At 49.9% G+C, this 22117-nt stretch overlaps 1 protein-coding gene across 1 annotated transcript in view; it reads right to left on the bottom strand.

The window, feature by feature from the left end:
• The window catches only part of VSIG2 (V-set and immunoglobulin domain containing 2), a 29361-nt gene extending 7989 nt beyond the window's left edge, over nucleotides 1-21372 (bottom strand). Inside the window, exons 1-4 of the mRNA XM_065417450.1 lie at nucleotides 21306-21372; nucleotides 7217-7380; nucleotides 5289-5496; nucleotides 4310-4468 (exon numbers count right to left, since the gene is read on the bottom strand). Coding sequence (XP_065273522.1) covers nucleotides 4310-4468; nucleotides 5289-5496; nucleotides 7217-7380; nucleotides 21306-21372 — 598 coding nt within the window. The remainder of the gene's footprint in view (nucleotides 1-4309; nucleotides 4469-5288; nucleotides 5497-7216; nucleotides 7381-21305) is intronic.
• Nucleotides 21373-22117: the final 745 nt, after the last annotated feature.

The following is a 22117-nucleotide window of genomic DNA, read 5'->3' as shown; positions in this document are numbered from 1 at the left end:
TGTGCCTAGCACCCTGTCCAGCAAGGCGGCTTTGCAACCCAATTCCCTACCATGTCATAAATAGCCCATATTGGCCACTGGGACACCTCTGGGTGATTGGTTGGGAAGGGCTTCTGAAAGGCCAGAGTCTGCTGTCAGTCAGTCCTTCTCTGTGTGGGGGTCAGGGAAGGTTCGGTTCTCAAGCTCTGTAGATGACTTGGCAGAAGCAGCCTATGATGCTTGCAGACCAGGTGCCAGCTCATGCCAAGGCTCACTGAACACTGACAAATGCCCAGCTGGAAATCAGCCTGGCTCACCAGTGTGTTAGCATTGTTACAACAGATGTTAGAGTTATAATGTGTTCAGTGTTGGGACTTTATGACATGCTTGTGAGTTGCTGTATGTGTTAATCTCACATATAACATCTGTATCCCAGAGTGTAAACTTATATTGAGTGTTTGCATTGTTAACCTGTATACCTCACCAACCAGGAAAGAAGCATTAATTAATGAAAAGTGCTGGTCCTGCACACAAGAAGGCCCATTGAAACCGGATGAGCCATTGTGAAACAACGAAGAACAAAGACTTTGTTGGTTGTCCCCCCCACACCCAGGAAGAGGAGACAGGCGCCAACACTTGTCCCATCACTTTGAACTCTGGGGAAAGGGAATAAAGGGAGACCAGAAGGCTATGCTGATTAGAATTTGGACAGGGCAATATTTTCTAAGCATAAGCAAAGGATCCCCAAGCTGCTTAGCTCTAAAGCAGTGGTTTTCAAACTGGGCTATGTGAGCTCTCGTTGGGGGCATGGGAGAAAAATCCTGTAATGGCGGATGAGTCCCGCACTGCAAACAACATGAACAGCGTCTGCTGCTCTCTGGCCACCCAGCCCTGAAGTTCTGTGCTGCTGCTGGCGGCGGCGCTGCCTTCAGAGTAGAGCCCTGCAGTGGGACTGGGATCCCGTGGGCCCTGCAGGACCCACTGCCATAATAGCGGGAGCGGGATAAAAATTCATGAAACAAAGCAGGAGTGGGTGGGAGTGGGTATTGCGTGGCGGGATGGGAAGGGGATTAAAAAAATAGTCCTTCCACGCTGCAAACAACATGAATGCCCCAGCCAGCAGCCGCTGCTCTCTGGCCATCCAGCTCTGAAGTTCTGCACTGCTGAGGAGGGTAGGCAGCGGACTATATTATCTGGAAAGGGTCATGCGGCCTAAAAAGTTTGAAAACCACTGTTCTAAAGGACATAGAAAGCTTGCATAACGCAGCAGCTTCTATTGCTTTTGGGAACCTAAGACTAACTCATTTGTGCGTGTATGTTTACTTGCTGGAACCTTGTCAATAGCCCCCTTATGTCTTTTTCTTAGCTAATAAATCTTTAGTTAGCTTATTATAGGATTGGTTGAGATCTAAGGTACAACTGACTTGAGGTAAGTGACTGGTCCATTGGGAGTAACCTGAATATTATTGTGATTTTTGGTGTAAGGGACCATAAGAACATAAGAACGGCCGTACTGGGTCAGACCAAAGGTCCACCCAGCCCAGTATCCTGTCTACCGACAGTGGCCAATGCCAGGTGCACCAGAGGGAATGAACAGAACAGGTAATGATGAAGGGGGGATAGGTCAGTGGTTTGAGCATTGGCCTGCTAAACCCAGGGTTGTGAGTTCAATCCTTGAGGGAGGCCATTTAGGGATCTGGAGCAAAAATCTGTCTGGGGATTGGTCCTGCTTTGAGCAGGGGGTTGGACTAGATGACCTCCTGAGGTCCCTTCCAACCCTGATAATCTAAGTGATCTCTCTCTTGCCGTCCATCACCACCCTCTGACAAAAAGAGGCCAGGGACACCATTCCTTACCCTATCTATCACAAAGACAGGCTTACAAGGGTGGCAAGATAGAGCAGAGTGCCCCACGAGACTGGCTGTTACTCTATAGCAGGGATGGCCAAACTGTGGCTCATGAGCCACTTGTGGCTCTTTTACCATTAAAGTGCGGCTCGTGGAGCCCCCCCCCCCCCATTCTTCACGTACCAGACCGGGGGGGGGGGGGCGGGGAGAGAGCTCAGGACCTCTGCTTTGCAGCAGGGTGGTGGGGTAGGGACTTCCGCCCAGCGGGGAGGGGGGTCTTGGGGCTTCAGCTCTGTGGAGCGCACCTGCTGGGGCTCAGGGCTTCAGCAGGAGCAGAGCTGAAGCCCCAACCCCCGGCTCTAGAACTTCTGAAGATTGTCGTATGTGGCTCGGAGGGCCAGTAAGTTTGGCCACCACTGCTCTATAGCAAGGCTGTGGTAGAGCTTGAGGCGTTCACACTTGATACTTGATTGGTGAAATCTAAGTGTAGAACACCCAACTGGTTTGGGGTTTGAGCCCTGCTTCTTAACAGTCTGCCCTGAGGCTGGCACATAGGGTTGTGAGTCACTCTAGACACAGCCGATGAGAATAGCTCCACCCAGTGGTCAGCGGTGGTAGTGGAGCTGGGCCCTGGATTTGCCGCTCCCTGTATCTCCTACAAGCTCATGCTTATAGATCAAGACAGATAGCCGGAGGTTGTCTTAAACAGGCCATGTGCCTTCTATGCCCCAGGGCTTAACTGCCCTAGAGTGAGACTGCAAAGAGACCGGCCCTTGAAATAATCATCGTCATTTCAGTCACTAAGGCCAGGTCTACACTACCGCGGTAGTTCGACGGCTGGCAATCGAAGTTCCGGGTTCGATTTATCGCGTCTGGTCTGGACGCGATAAATCGATCCCGGAAGCGCTCGCCGTCGACTGCGGTACTCCAGCTCGGCGAGAGGAGTACCGCGGAGTCGACGGGGAGCCTGCCTGCCGCGTATGGACCGCGTCTGAACCGCGGTAAGTTCGAACTAAGGTATGTCGACTTCAGCTACGTTATTCACGTAGCTGAAGTTGCGTACCTTAGTTCGAATTTGGGGGTTAGTGTAGACCAGGCCTTAGTGCATTAGCGGGCAAGATGCTGGTTTCCTGCCCTGAGTCCAGAGGAGAGACAGCCCCGGAGTGGAGACTGCAAGACATCAAGGGGAGAGACATGAGAAGGTGAGACTGCACGGGAGACTGGCTAACCCCGGAAAGGGAACAGTTGGTTCCACTTCCACTGAGAGCTTCACCAGCATCTCTCACCCAGCTACTGTCCCAGCATCTGATGGAGGATTCAGGCCTCTGATCAGACTCTGTTGAAAAGGACTCAAAGGGGCCTTTGAAGAGGAGGTTTTGCTTCTAGGCTGTGTCCTTTGGGGTTTTTCTTTAAGATCTGTTCTAAAGAGCTAGTCTGGTTCAAACTCGCTGGAAGAAATCCTGGTGAAGAGCAAAACCACTGCTCTGAAGCTGAGCAGCAACTCCTCTACAGCTTCTATCTGGGACATTAAAATATATTCAAATAAACAAGGACATGGTATTTGCCTCTGAAACTGATCCACAGGTGCAACCTACTGGTAGCAAAGGAAACTGCAAATGGCATTGAAAAATAAGTTTATAAAGCTAAGAGTAAGGGTCTGATCCTGCAAACTCATACTCAGATAAGTAGTCTCTACGCCGGTCGGTGCTTTCATTTAAATCAATGAGACTACTCCTGTGTGTCAGGACTGTGCAAGTTGCAATGTATTTACTTGCAGTATATTATTTATCCACCAGATGTCTCTGTGTGGGGTACAGAGTTCCAGAGTGTGTGGTTCTTGGTGAACAAGGCAGACAAAGCTGGACCTTGAGCTGTGTGGATCTCTATTTGTGTCTGTAGTTTACAGCTGTTTTCTTTAATAAATGTAGTACCTTCTGATTAATAGGATCTGTGACTCCAGATATCAGGATGCATGTGAGAAAGAGTTTGTGGGACTGGGTCCTGACCTTTTTTCCTAATTTCTAAAATATTCCCTTTGATCCAGAGATTTACTTGGGACTCACAGCTGGTTACTCCAGACTATATCTGGCCACAAGAGCCTCGAATTCACACAATCACAGGAGGTTAACATTAAATATGATACCTGGATTTTAAAAGGGACTGGTTATTCCCAAAATCACAACAGGGTGTATCTCCATGCTTCAGATATAAACTTATCTGCCAGGGGAGGAAAGAATCTTCTCCAACCCTGGACAGCTTTGTACAATTGGTCGGATCCCTTTTTCACCTTCCTCTGAAGCATCAGGCCTAGGCACTGGGGATACTGGATGTGATGGACCATTGGTCCCATCCAATATGGCAGGTCATATGTTGGTGTCTGGATTCCTTCAATTCTGTTTCTATCAGATCACTCAGAATCTGTCAGTGGAAGCTTCCACATCTCTGCACAGGAGGGTCTATAAGGGATGGCACTCTCCACCTACCTTGCACCATATTGGCCAATGGCAACGAGGTCTTGGAGTCCACCCGTGACCAGGCGTAAATTGGGGCGGGCACCCCCTCCACAGAGCTGCAGGTCAGCGTGGCATCGCCCCCAATCCGGGCATATTCTGTCCCTTTACAAACAGGGGTAGATGGAGGCACTGAATGGGGAACAAGAAGAGAAAACAATGGATTTCTGTACTCAGAGCATGCACTATCATTGTGCAGCATGGCAACTGGATGTCTCCCCTGCCACTGCCGTCAGCTGGTACCCACTCACTGCTGACAGTTGGGGATTGGTCCTGCTTTGAGCAGGGGGTTGGACTAGATGACCTCCTGAGGTCCCTTCCAACCCTGATATTCTATGATTCCTGTGTCACTGCCTTGTTTAACCGAGTCTCGTCTATTCGTCCTCCTGCTCCCCACATCACCGCCCCCCCCCTTCCCCTTCCACCCACTCTTCTCCCTGCCATCCATCTAGCTCTCTGCAAGGGCCTCTTTGCTGTAGTACCAGAGCGCCACACAAAGGCCAGTGAATGGAAAGCTATTGTAATAAAATCAGAGATTATCAGGGTTGGAAGGGACCTCAGGAGGTCATCTAGTCCAACCCCCTGCTCAAAGCAGGACCAATCCCCAGACAGATTTTTGCTCCAGATCCCTAAATGGCCCCCTCAAGGATTGAACTCACAACCCTTGGTTTAGCAGGCCAATGCTCAAACCACTGAGCTCTCTCTCAATTGCTCTTCTCTGGCACTTCCCACCCAGAGATCCCAAAGCACTTTCCAAGAAGGTCCAGGTCATTACCCCTTTGTACAGATGGGAACTGATGCATGCGAGACAAGGGACCCGCAACATCCCAGCCCAAGCCCCAAGGCCAGACGGACGGATCCCAGCTGCTCTTGGACCCAGCCCTGCAGGCCCTGCTCAGAGCAGGGATCCCCATTCCGTGGTGGGCCATGGGATCGCAGTACCCAGACTCACTCAACACAGTGAAGTGGATGAGCCCTGAACCGCTGCCGTAGAAGTCCGGGGGGTTGTTCACCTCACAGATGTACGTGCCGTTGTCCGAGGCGCGGACGTTGGCTAGCTGAAGAGTCGCATCCCCCGTGGTGGGAGGGTCGTGCAGGAGGCTGAGCCGTTCGGCCTGAGAGCCGGGCTTGTACAGCTTGTCATTAGTGAAGTAGAGGATCTGCAGGCAGAGGAGACCGTTTGCTGGGGCCCCCTCAGAGATCGGGGTTTGTCCAATGCCGACACGGTGAATGAAGGAGGATCGGACGAGTGTCACCCAGCGCCAAGAGCAAACCTGCCCTCCGGCTGGCTCTGCATTGCCATTGCAAAGCATGTGGCTTGGAAGAGTAGGTTAAGGTGAAAGCTTCAGAGACTCCAGCAGCAGCCGCCTCGGGGCTCGTGCGAGGGGGAGACGAGGGGGTTTGACAGATTCACCAGGAGAAAGAAACACAAAAGAGGGAGGGGCTAACACTACCCAAAGTGGGACATGAAGTCAAAGGGGATACTGAGCCAGCAGAGATACAGACCAGCTTGTCCCAGGCGCTCAGACCCGGCCGTGAGGGGCCAGGCAGGTACCCAGACACAGCAGCCGTCTCAGCGCTTTCCAAAGCCCTTATAGAATTTAACACAAAGAGAGCGACAGAGAGAGCAAGCACGTGCATGCACGCGGAAAGGCTGCGAAATGGCCCGAGGATGTACCCAGAATGTACAGTCTTCCAATACAACACACAGTCCCTCCTGATCCATACATGGTATATGTCAATGGAACACACAGTCCCGCCCAGTCCGTACATGGCGTATCCCAGGGGAACACACGGGCCCATCCAGAAAACCTGCGGCAGGGCTAGCAGTAAAACCCAGATCTCTTGCACCCTGCCCAGGGCTTTAACTACAAGCCCATCCTTCCCCCTCGATGGATGAGAACATCCCATTGGCTGTTCCCACTAGGTGTCCGAAACCACAGTTGTATCTGCAGTGACACTCACTATTGTACATGCCTCTGAGCTTCTCATTCGATTGTCTCCACAAGTCTTTCCCCAGCCTCCCAGTTGATCCTGGTCCCATCCCTGCTCTTGGATGTGTGGCTTCACTGGTGTTTCTAATAGCCCTGGCATACATCACTCGGATCTGAGAGCCCCTCTGGGCTGGCTGCCTCCCCCCCCCCCACACACACATTCTGCAATAACGTTAGAGCCATTCGAAAAATCCAATTTAATTTCCACCAAAAGTTGGGAATGAAATGGATTCAGCTGGCATTGCTCCGGAAACGAGAGAGAGCGAGCCCTTTGTGTCGGTTCCAATTCTTTTCATTGCTGTTGGAACCATCAAAAATTTGGACCAAACTGAGCTGCTTTCAGGAAACATTTAGACAAAACTTCATTTTTTGACTCAAAAGATATTGGTTGGGAAAAAGCAACAGCCAGCTTTTATGTAGTGTGTGTCCTTCATGGATCTCAAAGTGCTGGACAAAGGAGGGCAGCAGCATTTGCCTCATTTTACAGATGGGGAAACTGAGGCACAGGGAGGGAAGTGACTTGCCCAAGGCACCCAGAGAATTAATGGCAAAGCTGAGAGTTGAGTCCAGGTCTCCCGAGTCCCACTCCAGTGCCCTATCCTCTAGCCCCCCCTGCTCTAACGATGAGCCCATCAGCCTTTAGGGGCTTTCCCTTGGCCTCACTCTTGTTCCCTGGTGGTTATTTGTGGACCAGCCCCTCAGCCTGGGCTGACAACTTTCACCCCGGCTTTCTGCATCAGCTCCTCATCCAGGCATCAAGAGCCTTGAACTATCCCCCCCCAGGCTTTCCCTGGGCTGGAAGCAGTAACATGTTGAAGAAAGCTCCCCACAGGCCCTGAAGTAACCCCCCAAGCTCCTCCCCTTGGGACCCCGGTCCCTCCCTCACCTGCTTGGCCTGCTCAGGCGCTATAGAGGCTGGCGCAAACCTCCACTCCAGCATGAAATTTTTGTCAACCGAGGTTTGATAGTGGCAGGGAAATTCCACACTGGAGCCTCGTTCCTGCATCACGGGGTCCTGTGGCACTGTCACCTCCACACACGGCCCAGCACCTGTGGAGGAGAGTGAATGAGTCCTTCCGTTCTGTCGCTGCCCGTTCCCTACTGCAGCCTCCCTGCCTTCCCGTCCATTCAAAACGCTGCGGCTTAAATAGGGTTGCCAACTCTCCTGGACTGGCTGTCAGTCTCCTGGAATCGGCCTCAATCTCATGGTGACCATGAAAAGCAATCTGGGAGATTTTAATAGACCAAAAAGTCCAGTTGGTGGCACTGCGGGGCTAAGGCAGGCTCCCTGCCTGCGCTGGCTCTGCGCAGCTCCTGGAAGCGATCGGCACGTCCGGCTCCTAGGCGCAGGGGCGGCCAAGGGCTCTCCACGTGCTACCCCCGCTCTGAGCGCCGACTCTGCAGCTCCCATTGTTCGTGAACTGCAGCCAATGGGAGCTGCAGGGGTGGTGCCTGCAGGCAGGGGCAGTGCGCGGAGAGTCTCTGGTCCCCCCTGCGCCTAGGAGCCAGACATGCTGATCGCTTCCGGGAGCCGTCCAAGATCAGCGCTGCCTGACCGGAGCCTGCACCCCAACCACTGCCCCAGCCCTGAGCCCCCTCCCACACTCCAAACCCCTTGGCCACACCCCGCAGCCCAGAGCCTGCACCCCAACCCCCTGCCCCAGCCCTGAGCCTCCTCCCACACTGCGAACCCCTCTGCCCCACCCTAGAGTCCGCACCCCCTCCTGCATCCCATCCCCCTGCCCCAGCCTGATGAAAGTGAGTGAGGGTGGGGGAGTGCAAGCAATGGGGGAGGGGGGAGAATGGAGTGAATGGGGGCGTGGTATTGGAGAAGGGGTGGGGCAGGGCGGGGTAGGGGCGGGGCAAGGGTGTTTGGGTTTGTGTGATTAGACAGTTGGCAACCCTATGCGGCTAAGATCGGCTTTCTTGCTCGCTGCTCTCACCCTGCCCTCCTCTGCAAACCCATCCATTGCCTGCCCCTCTTCCACCACTACCCCAGACACAAGCCTCTTGTCCTAACCCCCAAAGCCCTCCAGGATACAGCACCCCCCCTTTCTGCTCTATTACCCTATCATGACACTGACCCTTGCCTTTGCTCCTCCGAGCATGGCAGCCTTGGATGACCACAGCCCCACACAGACCTTGGGAGAGCCCTGTGGGGCAGGGATCGTCTCTTCCTGTGTTTGTACAGCGCCCCGCACAAGGGGCCCCAGTCCCGGCTGGGGCCTTTGTGCACTACCGTTGTACCAATATACACCGCAACTCCGAATAGAAACGCGTGATCAGTAACAACATGTCGGGTAAAACTTGTGCTGCCCAGATACTGTTTTTTCCTTCCTTTCATTTTCCACTTCGTTGAACTTTCAGGCAAGTGTTAAATGGACCCTTAGCAGGGGATGGGTGTGGTGAGTGGACAGGAAAGATACCCCAGCCCAAAGGGAGCTCATGGACTGACAGGGTGCTCTCAGCTCCTGTGAGTCTGTCAGTCTAGTTCTCTCATCCTGCACTTTCTCCTTCCAGATGCCTGTTAAGGACCTGATCTAACTTCTGTTACAGTCAATTGAAAGAGTCACCCTGATTTCTATGGGTTTTGGATCAGGCCCTAAGGGAAGAGGGGCTGGAAAGGAATGTGGAGGGACGTGGCCTTCGGTGTGTCACCAGAGTCACTAGGGAGGGACTCTGCACAAACAGGGGTGGGGGTGACTTCCAGGGGTGAAAGGACAGCCCGTCTCCACCCTGTGCTCCTTGTCGGGTTGGATACCATTTCCCAAAATCGCCAGCCCCTTCATAGACAATGCCCAACGTGAGCCCACAAATCAGAGCAAACTCCTGGCTTTTAGTAGCCAAGAGGATATTTACAAAGCAGGAGTGGGGAACCCAGACCACCCGACCAGCCCTACTTATCCACACTTGTTTGTCATGCCCAAGAAACTGACTATCAAGAACATTATTTAGCAAATTGTGAAAGATTTGAAGTGAGTGTAGAAAGAAAAGTAAATATGGCAGGCGACCAGCTTGGCTAAACAGTGAAATCCTTGCTGATCTTAAACGCAAAAAAGAAGCTTACAAGAAGTGGAAGATTGGACAAATGACCAGGGAGGAGTATAAAAATATTGTTCAGGCATGCAGGAGTGAAATCAGGAAGGCCAAATCACACTTAGAGTTGCAGCTAGCAAGAGATGTTAAGAGTAACAAGAAGGGTTTCTTCAGGTATGTTAGCAACAAGAAGAAAGTCAAGGAAAGTGTGGGCCCCTTACTGAATGAGGGAGGTAACCTAGTGACCGAGGATGTGGAAAAAGCTAATGTACTCAATGATTTTTTTGCCTCTGTCTTCACGAACAAGGTCAGCTCCCAGACTACTGCACTAAGCAGCACAGTATGGGGAGAAGGTGACCAGCCCTCTGTGGAGAAAGAAGTGGTTCGGGACTATTTAGAAAAACTGGACGTGCACAAGTCCATGGGGCCGGATGTGCTGCAGCCGAGGGTGCTAAAGGAGTTGGCGGATGAGATTGCAGAGCCATTAGCCATTATTTTTGAAAACTCATGGCGATCGGGGGAGGTCCCGGATGACTGGAAAAAGGCTAATGTAGTGCCCATCTTTAAAAAAGGGAAGAAAGAGGATCCGGGGAACTACAGGCCAGTCAGCCTCACCTCAGTCCCTGGAAAAATCATGGAGCAGGTCCTCAAGGAATCAATTATGAAACACTTAGAGGAGAGGAAAGTGATCAGGAACAGTCAGCATGGATTCACCAAGGGGAAGTCGTGCCTGACTAACCTAATTGCCTTCTATGATGAGATAACTGGCTCTGTGGATGAGGGGAAAGCAGTGGATGTGTTATTCCTTGACTTTAGCAAAGCTTTTGATACGGTCTCCCACAGTATTCTTGCCGCCAAGTTAAAGAAGTATGGGCTGGATGAATGAACTGTAAGGTGGATAGAAAGCTGGCTAGATCATCGGGCTCAACGGGTAGTGATCAATGGCTCCATGTCTAGCTGGCAGCCGGTTTCAAGCGGAGTGCCCCAAGGGTCGGTCCTGGGGCCGATTTTGTTTAATATCTTTATTAATGATCTGGAGGATGGTGTGGACTGCACTCTCAGCAAGTTTGCAGATGACACTAAACTGGGAGGCGTGGTAGATACACTAGAGGGTAGGGATCGGATACAGAGGGACCTAGACAAATTAGAGGATTGAGCCAAAAAAAACCTGATGAGGTTCAACAAGGACAAGTGCAGAGTCCTGCACTTAGGACGGAAGAATCCCATGCACTGCTACAGACTAGGGACCGAATGGCTGGGTAGCAGTTCTGCAGAAAAGGACCTAGGGGTCACAGCGGACGAGAAGCTGGATATGAGTTAACAGCCTTCTTGGCAACAAGAGAACACTAACGGCATTTTGGGCTGTATAAGTAGGGGCATTGCCAGCAGATCGAGGAACGTGATCGTTCCCCTTTATTCGACATTGGTGAGGCCTCATCTGGAATACTGTGTCCAGTTTTGGGCCCCACACTACAAGAAGGATGTGGAAAAATTGGAAAGAGTCCAGTGGAGGGCAACAAAAATGATTAGGGGTCTGGAGCACATGACTTATGAGGAGAGGCTGAGGGAACTGGGATTGTTTAGTCTCCAGAAGAGAAGAATGAGGGGGGATTTGATAGCTGCTTTCAACTACCTGAAGGGGGGTTCCAAAGAGGATGGAGCTCGGCTGTTCTCAGTGGTGGCAGATGACAGAACAAGGAGCAATGGTCTCAAGTTGCAGTGGGGGAGGTCTAGGTTGGATATTAGGAAAACTTTTTCACTAGGAGGGTGGTGAAGCACTGGAATGCGTTACCTAGGGAGGTGGTGGAGTCTCCTTCTTTGGAGGTTTTTAAGGCCCGGCTTGACAAAGCCCTGGCTGGGATGATTTAGTTGGGAATTAGTCCGGCTTTGAGCAGGGGGTTGGACTAGATGACCTCCTGAGGTCCCTTCCAACCCTGATATTCTATGATTCTATGATCTCTGTGGAGTGTGGGAGGAATTCTAAAGAGATCGCACCATGACAGGTGTGAACTGGGTGCCTGGGGCAGCCCTCACTGAAAATGCCACGGTCAGGGCAGGCTGCAAAAGGGAGAGCAGTTTCTCCCAAAACTGGTGGTTAACCTGAAGTTAGACTCACCGACCAGTCGCAAACTGTGCTCCTGATCCCCACACTGGTTATCAAGAAGCTGAAAAAGAAATCACACAGCCCCCTTTATTGCATTCCAGTTCTCTGGCTCCCAATCAGCACCTAGGTCCAGTATAGTGAGAAGTTATTTTAAAACTCTGCTCACTGTACAAAATGTTCTTCTGAACCCAAAGGGCCAGCCACATTGGCAAGTCAGTATTAGTTTGGATCTTACCCAAAATCCCACGCTGCCATCCAATCCTTTGGTGTCTAGTTCTAAAGTTTATAATAAAGAAAAAAGAAAGAACAAGAAGAGAGTTATTAAATGGTAAAGTAGTCAGATACATACAGAGACTTCAAAGTCCATATATCAGGTTTTTAGCAGTATTGGTGAGTTGCTGGCTTGAAAGTCCCTCTGGACAACATCCGCAGCTTGGATGAGTCATTCAGTCCTTTGTTCAGAGCTTCGTTTGTAGAAAAGTCACTCCAGAGGTAAGAAGCAGGAATGAAGACAAAATGGAGAAGATGTGCAGCTGCCCTTTATATTCCTTTTGGCATGTGGCTTGTACTTCCTGTGTCCCAAACACAAGGTTCACAGCACATGGGCATGGAACATCCTTAGAGTTCTGTCCACAGGCCTGCCCCTACATGTCCTGCTGACTCATAAGGTGTATCCTCTGGCTCCTTTCCATGGGGTCATTGTACCACTGATGACCGTTGATGGACCATCGAACAGGCTAGGCAGTGCTGATGCCAATCTGTCCGGGGGTGTCACGCAGAAACACAGCACAAGTTTGGAAATACAGATAAACCCTACATATCTCTAAATCACAATACAAAAGGTGATAGAAACATAGAAACAAGATTATCCTACTTGACAAATGATAACATTGTCGCAGGTACTTCACATGGCATATCTGGTCCGATTCCTTGCAATTTTATAATACTGGTATCAATAACATCACAAAGTGTTCCTCTTATTCCATACAGTGTCACAGCAGGTGAATGGGCAGCATGGCGGCTCGTGCAATTCAATGTTGGCAAATGCAAAGTAGTGGGAGTACTCCTACTGGCTGAGAATAACTGTACGCTCTCAGGAAAAAGACCCATGTGTCACCTGGGTGCATTCAAACAAATTGCATTTGAATACAGCCAACTCAAAGTTCTACATCTAGAAAGAGGGAATGCAGGCCACACCTAAAGAATGGGAATCTGTCTCCTGGAAAGCAGGGACTCCGAAAAGTCATAGTGGACAAGCAAGTCAGCATAAGCTCTTAGTGCGAACCAAAATGGTTCAAGGGCTGGAGCAAATGCCTTAGAGTGGGAGACTTTAAAAGAGTTGAATCCGTTTAGCTTATCAAAATGATTGAGAGGTGACTTGATTATGTAGCACTCACAAGGGAATGTCAAGGTTAAATTACCTGTGCCCTGCCCCTTTACAGTGTGGAGAACACCGTGGTCCCATCAGGGTTGTTGTTGTTGTGTCCCAAAGAGACTGAGCTGGTGTGAGGCTGGTGCCGGCTGCACTATATATTTAAAGTTTAATAAAAGCTCAGTTTGAAACCCATGATCCCTGGACGGGAGTGTAACACTTGGTGAGCACAGGCAGGAGAGGCTGAACTGCAGTGAGCTTCCTCTCTGGTCAGATATCTAGAGCGGTTGCAGGCTGTTCCAGGAAAAGCTGCCAGAAGGCAATGCCAACAGAAAAGTGATTTTGCATAAAGTTTTCTCTGGAAGTAAGAGGGGAAGATTTAATTGTTTGCAAGCACTATGGCTGGCTAGGAGAGAGTTAAAGGACACTCTTAGGAAGGGAGGAGGAAAAGATGAGCATTTAAGAGAAGTTTGTGACTCTCTGGGAATTTCTGGGATAGATCGCAGTAAAAATGCATCAAAAAGCCATTTGGTTTTAACCAAACATACAACGAGCCACCTACATAGTGAAGAGCAGGGGGAGTTGGAAGATCAGGGATTGTCTACATTACTGGCATTAAGAGATCAGATCAGATTTTACAACTAATTGCTACAGCAAGAAAAGAGCAGATTGAAGTTCCTAAAGTAGAAACAGTTCAGAAATAGCATACTGCAAAATGAAAGGAGCTTGAAACACAGTTTCAGGAAAGAATGAAGGAAATTACAACCCAAATCCCTGTGAACACGTGGAACATGGGAAGTCAAATAGAGTGTAAAAGTATCATTAGGCAGGAGGCCAAAAAGGAATGTGAAGAGCAACTTAGCAAAAGACACAAAAACTAACAGCAAAAAAATGTTTTAAGTACATCAGAAGCGGGAAGTGAGGCCACTGGACAATCGAGGTGCTAAAGGAGCACTCAAGGAAGACGAGGCCACTGCGAGAAGCTAAATTAATTCTTCACTGAACAGGATGCGAGGGAGATTCCCATATCTGAGCTATTCTTGTTAGGAGACAAATCAAAGGAGCTATCCCAGATTTAGTTCTCAATAGAGGAATTTTTGGAACAAATTGATAAATTAAACTGTAATAAGTCACCAGATGGTATTCACCCAAGAGTTCGGAAGAAACTCAAATATGAAATTGTAGAACTACTAACTGTGGTATGTAATCTAGTCCTTAAATCAGCCGCTGTACCAGATGACTGGAAGGTAGCTAAAGGTAATGCCAATTTTTAAAAAAGGCTCCAGAGGTGATCCCAGCAATTACTGGCCAATAAGCCTAACTTCAGGACCAGGCAAATTGGTTGAAATTATAGTAAAGAATTATCAGACACATAGATGGACATGATATGTTGGGGAAAAGTCAACATAGATTTTGTAAAGGGAAATCATGCCTCACCAATCTATTAGAATTCTTTGAGGGGGATCAACAAACGTGGACAAGGGTGATCCAGTGGATATAGTGTACTTGGATTTTCAGAAAGCCTTTGACAAGGTCCTACACCAAATGCTCTTAAGCAAAGTAAGCTGTCATGGGATAAGAGGGAAGGTCCTCTCATGGATCAGTAATTGGTTAAATTGTAATTGGTTAGGAAACAAATGGTAGGAATAAATGTTTTCACAGTTGAGAGAGGTAAATTGAAGGGTCCCCCAGGGACCAGTGCTGTTCAACATAATTCATAAATGATCTAGAAAAGGGGGTAAACAGTGAGGTGGCAAAGTTTGCAGATGATACAAAAGTATTCAAGATAGTTACGTTCAAAGCTGCCTATGAGGAGTTAAAAACGGATCTTACAAAATTGGGAGACCTGAGCAACAAAATGGCAGATGAAATTCAATGTTGATAAATGCAAAATAATGCACATTGGAAGACATTCACAACTATACATATAAAATTATGGGGTCTAAATTAGCTGTTATTACTTAAGAAAGATTTTGGAGTCACTGTGGATAGTTCTCTGAAAACATCGGCTCAATGTACAGTGGCAATAAAAAAAAAACACTAACGGAATGCTAGGAACCACAAGTAAAGGGACAGATAATAAGACAGTAAATATCTTAATGCTACTATGTAAATTCTTGGTACGCCCACACCTTGAATACTGCTTGCAGTTCTGGTCGTCCCATCTCATAAAGATATATTAGCACTGGAAAAGGTGAAGAAAAAGGGCAACAAAATTAGTTAAGAGTATGGAACAACTTACATCTGAGGAAAGATTAAAAAGACTGGGACTGTTCAGTTTGGAAAAAAGACAACTAAGGGGGAATATGGTAGAGGTCTATCAAATCATGACTGGCGTGGAGAAAGTGAATAGGGAAGTGTTGTTTACCTCATCACATAACACAAGAACCAGGGGTAACTTGTTAATTTTAATAGGCAGCAGGTTTACAACAAATGAAAGGAAGTACTTCTTCACCCAACACACAGTCAACCTGTGGATTGTTGCCAGGGGATCTTGTAAAGGCTGAAAGTGGGTTCAAAAAAGAATTAGCTAAGTTCATGAAGAATAGGTCCATCAATGGTCATTAGCCAAGATGGTCAGGAACGCAATCCTGTGCAGTGGGTGTCCCTAGCTTCTGACTGCCAGAAGCTGGGAGTGAACAACCTGGCATGGATCACTTGATAATTGCCCAGTTCTGTTCATTCCCTCTGAAGCACCTGGCATTGGCCACTGCCGGAAGACAGGGTACTGGGCTAGGTGGACCATTGGTCTGACCTAGTATGGCCGTTCTTATGTAGTGGATGGAAGATAAATCTCCCAGTGACACATTTTAGGAAGCTTGAAGAGTTACTAGAAATAAAAGATGGGCTTGATCTTAGAGCTTGCAATGGAACTGAAATCCCTTACAAGTCCAGTTCCAATTAAGCAAAGATGATGATATCTTGACTATCACTGTGCTGGTCAGTCCACAAAAACTGGAGAACTGATCCCTGGTTACATTGTTATTGAGGAGATAGTCAAACACCACTGCTGCAATTCATCTGAAGCACCAGCACGTAGTCTCATTAACAATTCTTCACAGTTTACAGCAATAACAACCCATTAACCTATGTCTTCACTTCTGCCAGGTTGAATGCCAGAGCACATCAGTGGGTTGCAGAATTATCTGACTAACTTCAAAATCAAATATCATTCAGGGAAATCTAACACAGGCAAATGCTCTATCCAGAACGCCCCCAGGAAAACAATACAATGGGCTGCACAGAAGAAACAAGTAATGTCGTTAAGGCTGTTCTACAGCCCTTGGATGTACAAAGAGGTGGCAAGGTAGCTTGGTTAGCAGCCATTACTGCCAATTCTTTGGCAGTAGGAGACTTTTCCATGGGCATTAAATCCACCCTCCAGCCTATTTCCTGAGAAGACATTTTGGTGCCTCAGAAAGACGATCCAGTGATTGCTAAAATTCTCCATTGTAAGTCCAGGGAGAACAAAAGAACACAGGAGGATGTGGTATAAGGTCTCTGCTTTGAGGTGTGAGTGATATTGATTGCATTTGGATACTTGATTAGAAAACAAGTTACAAAATCAACTGGTATTACCTGAAAAATACTAAAGGCAGGTATAGCGAGAACTGCCTGGAGAGATGGGTTTCAGAGTAGCAGCCGTGTTAGTCTGTATCCACAAAAAGAACAGGAGTACTTGTGGCACCTTAGAGACTAACAAATTTATTTTAGCATAAGCTTTCATGGGCTACAGCCCACTTCATCGGATGCATAGAGCGGGTAATAAGTCTCACAAGAGATGGGTTTTATTGGCCACAGCTTGAGGAGGAAATCAAATATTATAGCACCAGATCTGTATGCATCAACCTGTTTTGTTAGCTGATATGTCAGGCCGACATAATATTTATGAGGGAGAAATGTAGCACTCATAGGGGAATAATGGTTTTAATTGACCTGTGCCCTGTCTCTCTAAGGCAGGGGTAGGCAACCTATGGCACACGTGCCGAAGGTGGCACGCAAGCTGATTTTCAGTGGCACTTACAGTGCCCAGGTCCTGGCCACTGGTCCGGGGGGCTCTGCATTTTAATTTAATTTTAAATGAAGCTTCTTAAACATTTTAAAAACCTTATTTACTTTACACACAACAATAGTTTAGTTACATATTATAGACTTATAGAAAGAGACCTTCTAAAAACGTTAAACTGTATTACCGGCACGGGAAACCTTAAATTACAGTGAATAAATGAAGACTCGGCACACCACTTCTGAAGGGTTGCCAACCGCTGCTCTAAGGTCTGGAGCCCAGCTGAAGAGAGAAAGAGCAGTCAGGAAGCGAGGGCTGTTCGCAGAGAGGTTGTGGTGTCCCCGGGGAGATTGAGCTGGCGTGGGGCTTGTGCAGGCTGCATGGTTCTGGAGTTTGGTTTTTGGTTTTTATATTAAGTTTAATAAAACCTCAGTTTTAAAACCATCCCTGGACTGGGAGTGTAACAATGACAGTGAATAAGGCACCTTCCCGGGGAGAAAGCAGCAGGTACTAAATGGCTCTTTAATGCACAGAGAAAGGCAGAACAAGAGACAATGGCTAGACGCTGAAGCCTGACAAATTCAAATTAAGATCCAAACTTTTAACAGTGCAGGTGATTAACCATTGCTACAAACTGCCCAGGGAAGGGGAGGATGCTCCATCTCTTGCTGTCTTCTCATTCAGACTGGCGCCTTCTGGAAGATGCTTTAGACAAACACCAGTTATTGGTCTCCATACAGGGGTAAGTGGGTGACCGTTAATGGCCTGTGCCATGCAGGAGGCCAGGCTAAATGATCTAATGGTGCCATCATCTGCCCTTAACACCTGTGACTCACTGTGGCGAGCACAAGGAGAACCTCCATTCACTGTGCCGTAGTGGTCAGAAAAGCATGAAGAGTGCTATAAAACAACAGTGAGATCATGCTGCCATTCTCAGCAGTGCCCCTGCCCACTGCGTTTAGTTCTGGTCACCCCATCTCCGGAAGGAGACAGCTGACATGGAAGAGGTGCTCAGATGCATGATCAGAGTCTTGTTCCATCCTCTGAGGCCGCTGGTTCTGGCCACTGCTGGACACAGCATGTGGGCTAGATGGGCTGGGAGTCTGGTCTGGGGTCGCAATCCCAGTGCTGCTGTTTTGATCATGTTCTATATTAACTAGAGTTTGGACTTTTCTACTCATCACATTGTTGATTTTTGGCATACTGAGGTTCCCATACATCCCACGCTAGGTCTGTGTCATGTAGCAAATACTCGTCGATTGCAAACATGTATCAAGAGCTTCACCACCACATTCACCAGTATTTCTGCAAAAAGGAAAGGAAGGCGAGGCACATCTGCAGCGCCTGTGAGCCAGGTCCAGCACCATGGAGTGACGGTGACGCATGGACTGAAAGTCAAAGGGGGATGGGTTACCTAGGGAGGTGGTGGAATCTCCTTCCTTAGAGGTTTTTAAGGTCAGGCTTGACAAAGCCCTGGCTGGGATGATTTAGTTGGGGACTGGTCCTGCTTTGAGCAGGGGGTTGGACTAGATGACCTCCTGAGGTCCCTTCCCACCCTGATCTTCTATGATTCTATGAAGCGTGGGTGTCCAGCAGCGCAGAAGGGAAGTGATGCGGGAACATGCTTGGACCAACTCATCAATAACTTTAAGCCCTGGGATGCTGTGACGTTCCCCTCCGGTGTTATCTGGACCAGTGATCTGCTAGGACACTCCAATCCTTGACTCTGGGAGCCAGCCTTACCCATAGGTGCTGACTCCTTGGGTGCTCTGGGGCTGGAGCACCCACGGGGAAAAATTGGTGGGTGCTTAGCACCCACCGGCAGCTCCCTGCCCCCCGCCCCCAGCTCACCTCCTCCTCCATTCTGCCTCTGCCTCCTCCCGTGGGCGCACTGCCTGCCTGCTTTTTCCTCCTGGCTCCCAGCGCTTGAGCAGCGAAACAGCTGATTCGCACAGCAAGCGCGGGGAGGAGGGGGAATGCGGCGCGCTCAGGGAAGAGGCGGGGCTGGGGCGGGGATTTGGGGAAGGGGTCCAATGGGGCAGGGAGGGGGCAGAGTTGGGGTGGGGACTTTGGGGAAAGGGTTGGAATGGGGGCAGGGCAGGGGCAGGGAAAGGGTGGAGTCGGGGCAGGGCCAGGGGCGGGGGGGGGGCGCCTATGGCCTTACCCTGCTCTGCTGTGAGAACCCCCACTCCCAGGCTGTTCACGCACAGCCTTTGGCATGGAAGCTGCTTCCAGCTACTTGCAAGCGAATGACACTAGCCAATATCTCCGGTCCCAGACACAACCCTCGGAACCTCTGTCTTGCAGTGTCCAGTTATGCCCGCTGGACGCTGCAAGTTTACATGAGTTCGTCAATTTAATAAAGAAATTGATATGTACCAGGCTTGTTATCCCAAGGGGAGTCTCTGACACTCTTCAAACCAAATGCACTGCTTCAGGTAGAATAAACAAACAGATTTATTAACTATAAAGATTGACTTATAATCACTTAAAATCTAAGCACAACAAGTCAGATTTGGTCAAATGAAATAAAAGCAAACCGCATTCTATGCTTATCTTAACACTTTCAATGCCCTTACAAACTTAGATGCTTTTCACCACAGGCTGGCTGGTTGCCCTTCAGCCAGGCTCTCCCATTTGATCAGCGCTTCAGTCGCTGGATGGTGGGGTCTGTAGATGGAGGTGGAAGAGAGAGGAAGAGCATGGCAAACATCTCTCCCTTTTATCATGTTCTTTCTTCCCTCTTGGCTTTGCCCCACCCCCTTCACAGTCAGGTGAGCATTACCTCATCGCAGTCCCAAACTGGCTAAAGGAAGGGGGGTGACTCACTCAAGAGTCCAACAGATCCTCTTGTTGCTGCCTAGGCCAGCGTCATTTGTTCCTGTGAGGCTGGGCTGGGTTTGTCCCGTACATGCCCTGATGAGGTGTGAACTGCCTCTCTGCTCTTGGAGAGTTTTTGCCTGGGCTTATTTTAAGCCATGAGGATACATTTTCAGCCTCATAACTATATACATGAAATTATAACCTATAACATTACTGTAACAACAATTACTATAACATCACTATAACAACAATGCTCAGTGCACCATGAGCCTTCCGAAGACACCCATGACAAATTTTGCATTGGATACCACACGATCATTTTAGAAGGATGAACATGGGGGTGTAGAGTGTTCCCACGAGGTACAGAACATCACAGATGCTGCACATATCGGGGTACATGAGCCAGCTGCTTCCCATGCTCCTGGGCTTCACTTCCTTCCCCCATCGTCTCTTTCCTTACATAACTCACTACAGTGTCTTTTCTAATCCGTGACTTTGGTTCCCTCTTTATCTCTCTCGCTGCCCTTCCCACCCTGCTCCTGTTGTTAGGGAGAGGCTCAGCTCACCATGGTTACGGTTGCGATGAACTTGCCAATCTGAGCCTGATTTCCCACCCCCCGCACTTCGCGCACAGCTCCTGCTCAGTCCCTGCCAAAAGTTTGCAATTCAGTTGAAGACAAGGTGCAACCGAGGTGTGTCACAAACAGCCCCCCTTTTCCCCCAAATCACCTCCCCCCACACACTCACTGCTGATGTCTCACCCTCCCCCACACCTGCACACTCACACGGCCCCACCCCTCACCAAATCACCCTCCCGACCCGGGCACAGCCGCACGCACTCCTGCTTCCCTGGCTCAATCCTCCTTCCATCCCACTAGTGCCTTCCTGCTCTCACCCCACAGCCACAGGCCTGGTAGGACCCGTCCTGCTTTCCCAAGTCTGTGCCTCCCTGTTTGCTCTGCGGTTGGGATGACTTGGGCATGGCTGGCCCGCAAGGGCTTGGCAGCTGGAAGGCAGCCAACTCCAGGCACCTCCAACATGGGGATTGTAGAAGACTCCAGGGATGTGAGGGCTGGGAAGGTCCTGGCTCAGGCCAGCTAGGCTGATCTGGATGGTTGGATTCCCAGATTTTCAGCATTCTCACAAAGGGTGGAAGATGCAGAATCTGAAACCGTACGTGACAAGTTCCTCAAACGAGGACGCAGCGCGAGCTACAGAGCGCTTCCCAGCATGTGACCGAATGTGAAGAAGGCCCTGCTCTGGCTGGAGTGTACTGGGACATACAGGGTTAGCTGCAGGTCGCTAGGGTCAGCATAACTAGGGCACAAGGCAGGTGTCCCAGGGAAGCACTAGGGTTGCCAGCCGTGCAAGCCTTCCCGTTAAGACAGGAGGAGAAAGCTGCAGGACTGTGCCGAGGATTTCCGCATTCTGCCCCAGTGCCGAGGCTTCCAGAGACACCAGCCAGGCTCTGCAGCCCTCCTTTACTGCCTGAACTGGGCAAGCGGGAACAAACAGAGCTGAAACCCAGCCCCACGAATAGCCCCGACTGAGATCCCTGCCAGAGGAGTCCCTGCCTGGGCACCCACACCCATGAAAAGCCACTGGCCACAAGCCACTGGCCATTGGTTACTCACCAAAGAATGCGGAGAAGGTCAAAGCCAAGCAGCAGAGCGGAGGGCTGGGGAGCCTGGTCCCGGCCATGTCGCCTTTCTGCTTAGAGCTGAAACTGTCCAGCAAGCGTGACTGCTCTTTATCTTATACCTCAGCTAAAGCAAACAAGTGGTGTGAAGCTCTGACTCACGCAAGAGGCAGCCACTGCTAATCGCACGCTGTGCCACACTGACCACGCTCTTGTGGCCCCCCACTCAGCAACGCCTTCAGCCCACCGCCTGCCCCGTGGCACCGCCCATGGACCCCTCGGCACTGCCGGGGTTTCAGGGGTAGGGGCAGTGCGCGTGTGGAGGGAAGGGGGGGGCAGGAGTCCCAGAGGAAGGACCTGGCTCAAAGGCATGGGACCCCTTCTTCCCATACAGCATTGAGGGCTCGAGGGAGAATGGCCATTGGAAGATTGGGGTCCTTCTGAAAAGGGAAAGCTGGTTCCTACAGCCAGGAAAGAACTGCGCTGGGGTGGTTAAAAATTAACAGCGCTCCAAAAACAGTGCCTGCCGCTTCCACCCAAACCCCACCAGCGCAAACAGCGCTGCCCAGATAACCCAGAGGGCTGGGAACAGATTTACTAAATAACAATGCTCGGCTGGGCGGTAGCATGCAGCTTTCCAGACAGAACTCCGTTCCTGCTCAGCGGCGTGAGGAGGAGCAGGGGTGGGGGGATGCTGCCTGACCTCCAACGCGCTGTCCCAGCAGCAAGCAGCTGAATGATCCTGAGTGGGATCCTTGGGGGCTTCCGGGCCTGGCCTGGCCAGACCAGACCAGTTACAATGCGCTG

The sequence above is a fragment of the Emys orbicularis genome, chromosome 15 (genome assembly GCF_028017835.1).
Source record: "Emys orbicularis isolate rEmyOrb1 chromosome 15, rEmyOrb1.hap1, whole genome shotgun sequence".
NCBI classification, from domain to species: domain Eukaryota; kingdom Metazoa; phylum Chordata; order Testudines; family Emydidae; genus Emys; species Emys orbicularis.
Note: the sequence above shows the minus strand (reverse complement) of the source record. Positions and strands in the feature narration are given on the sequence as shown.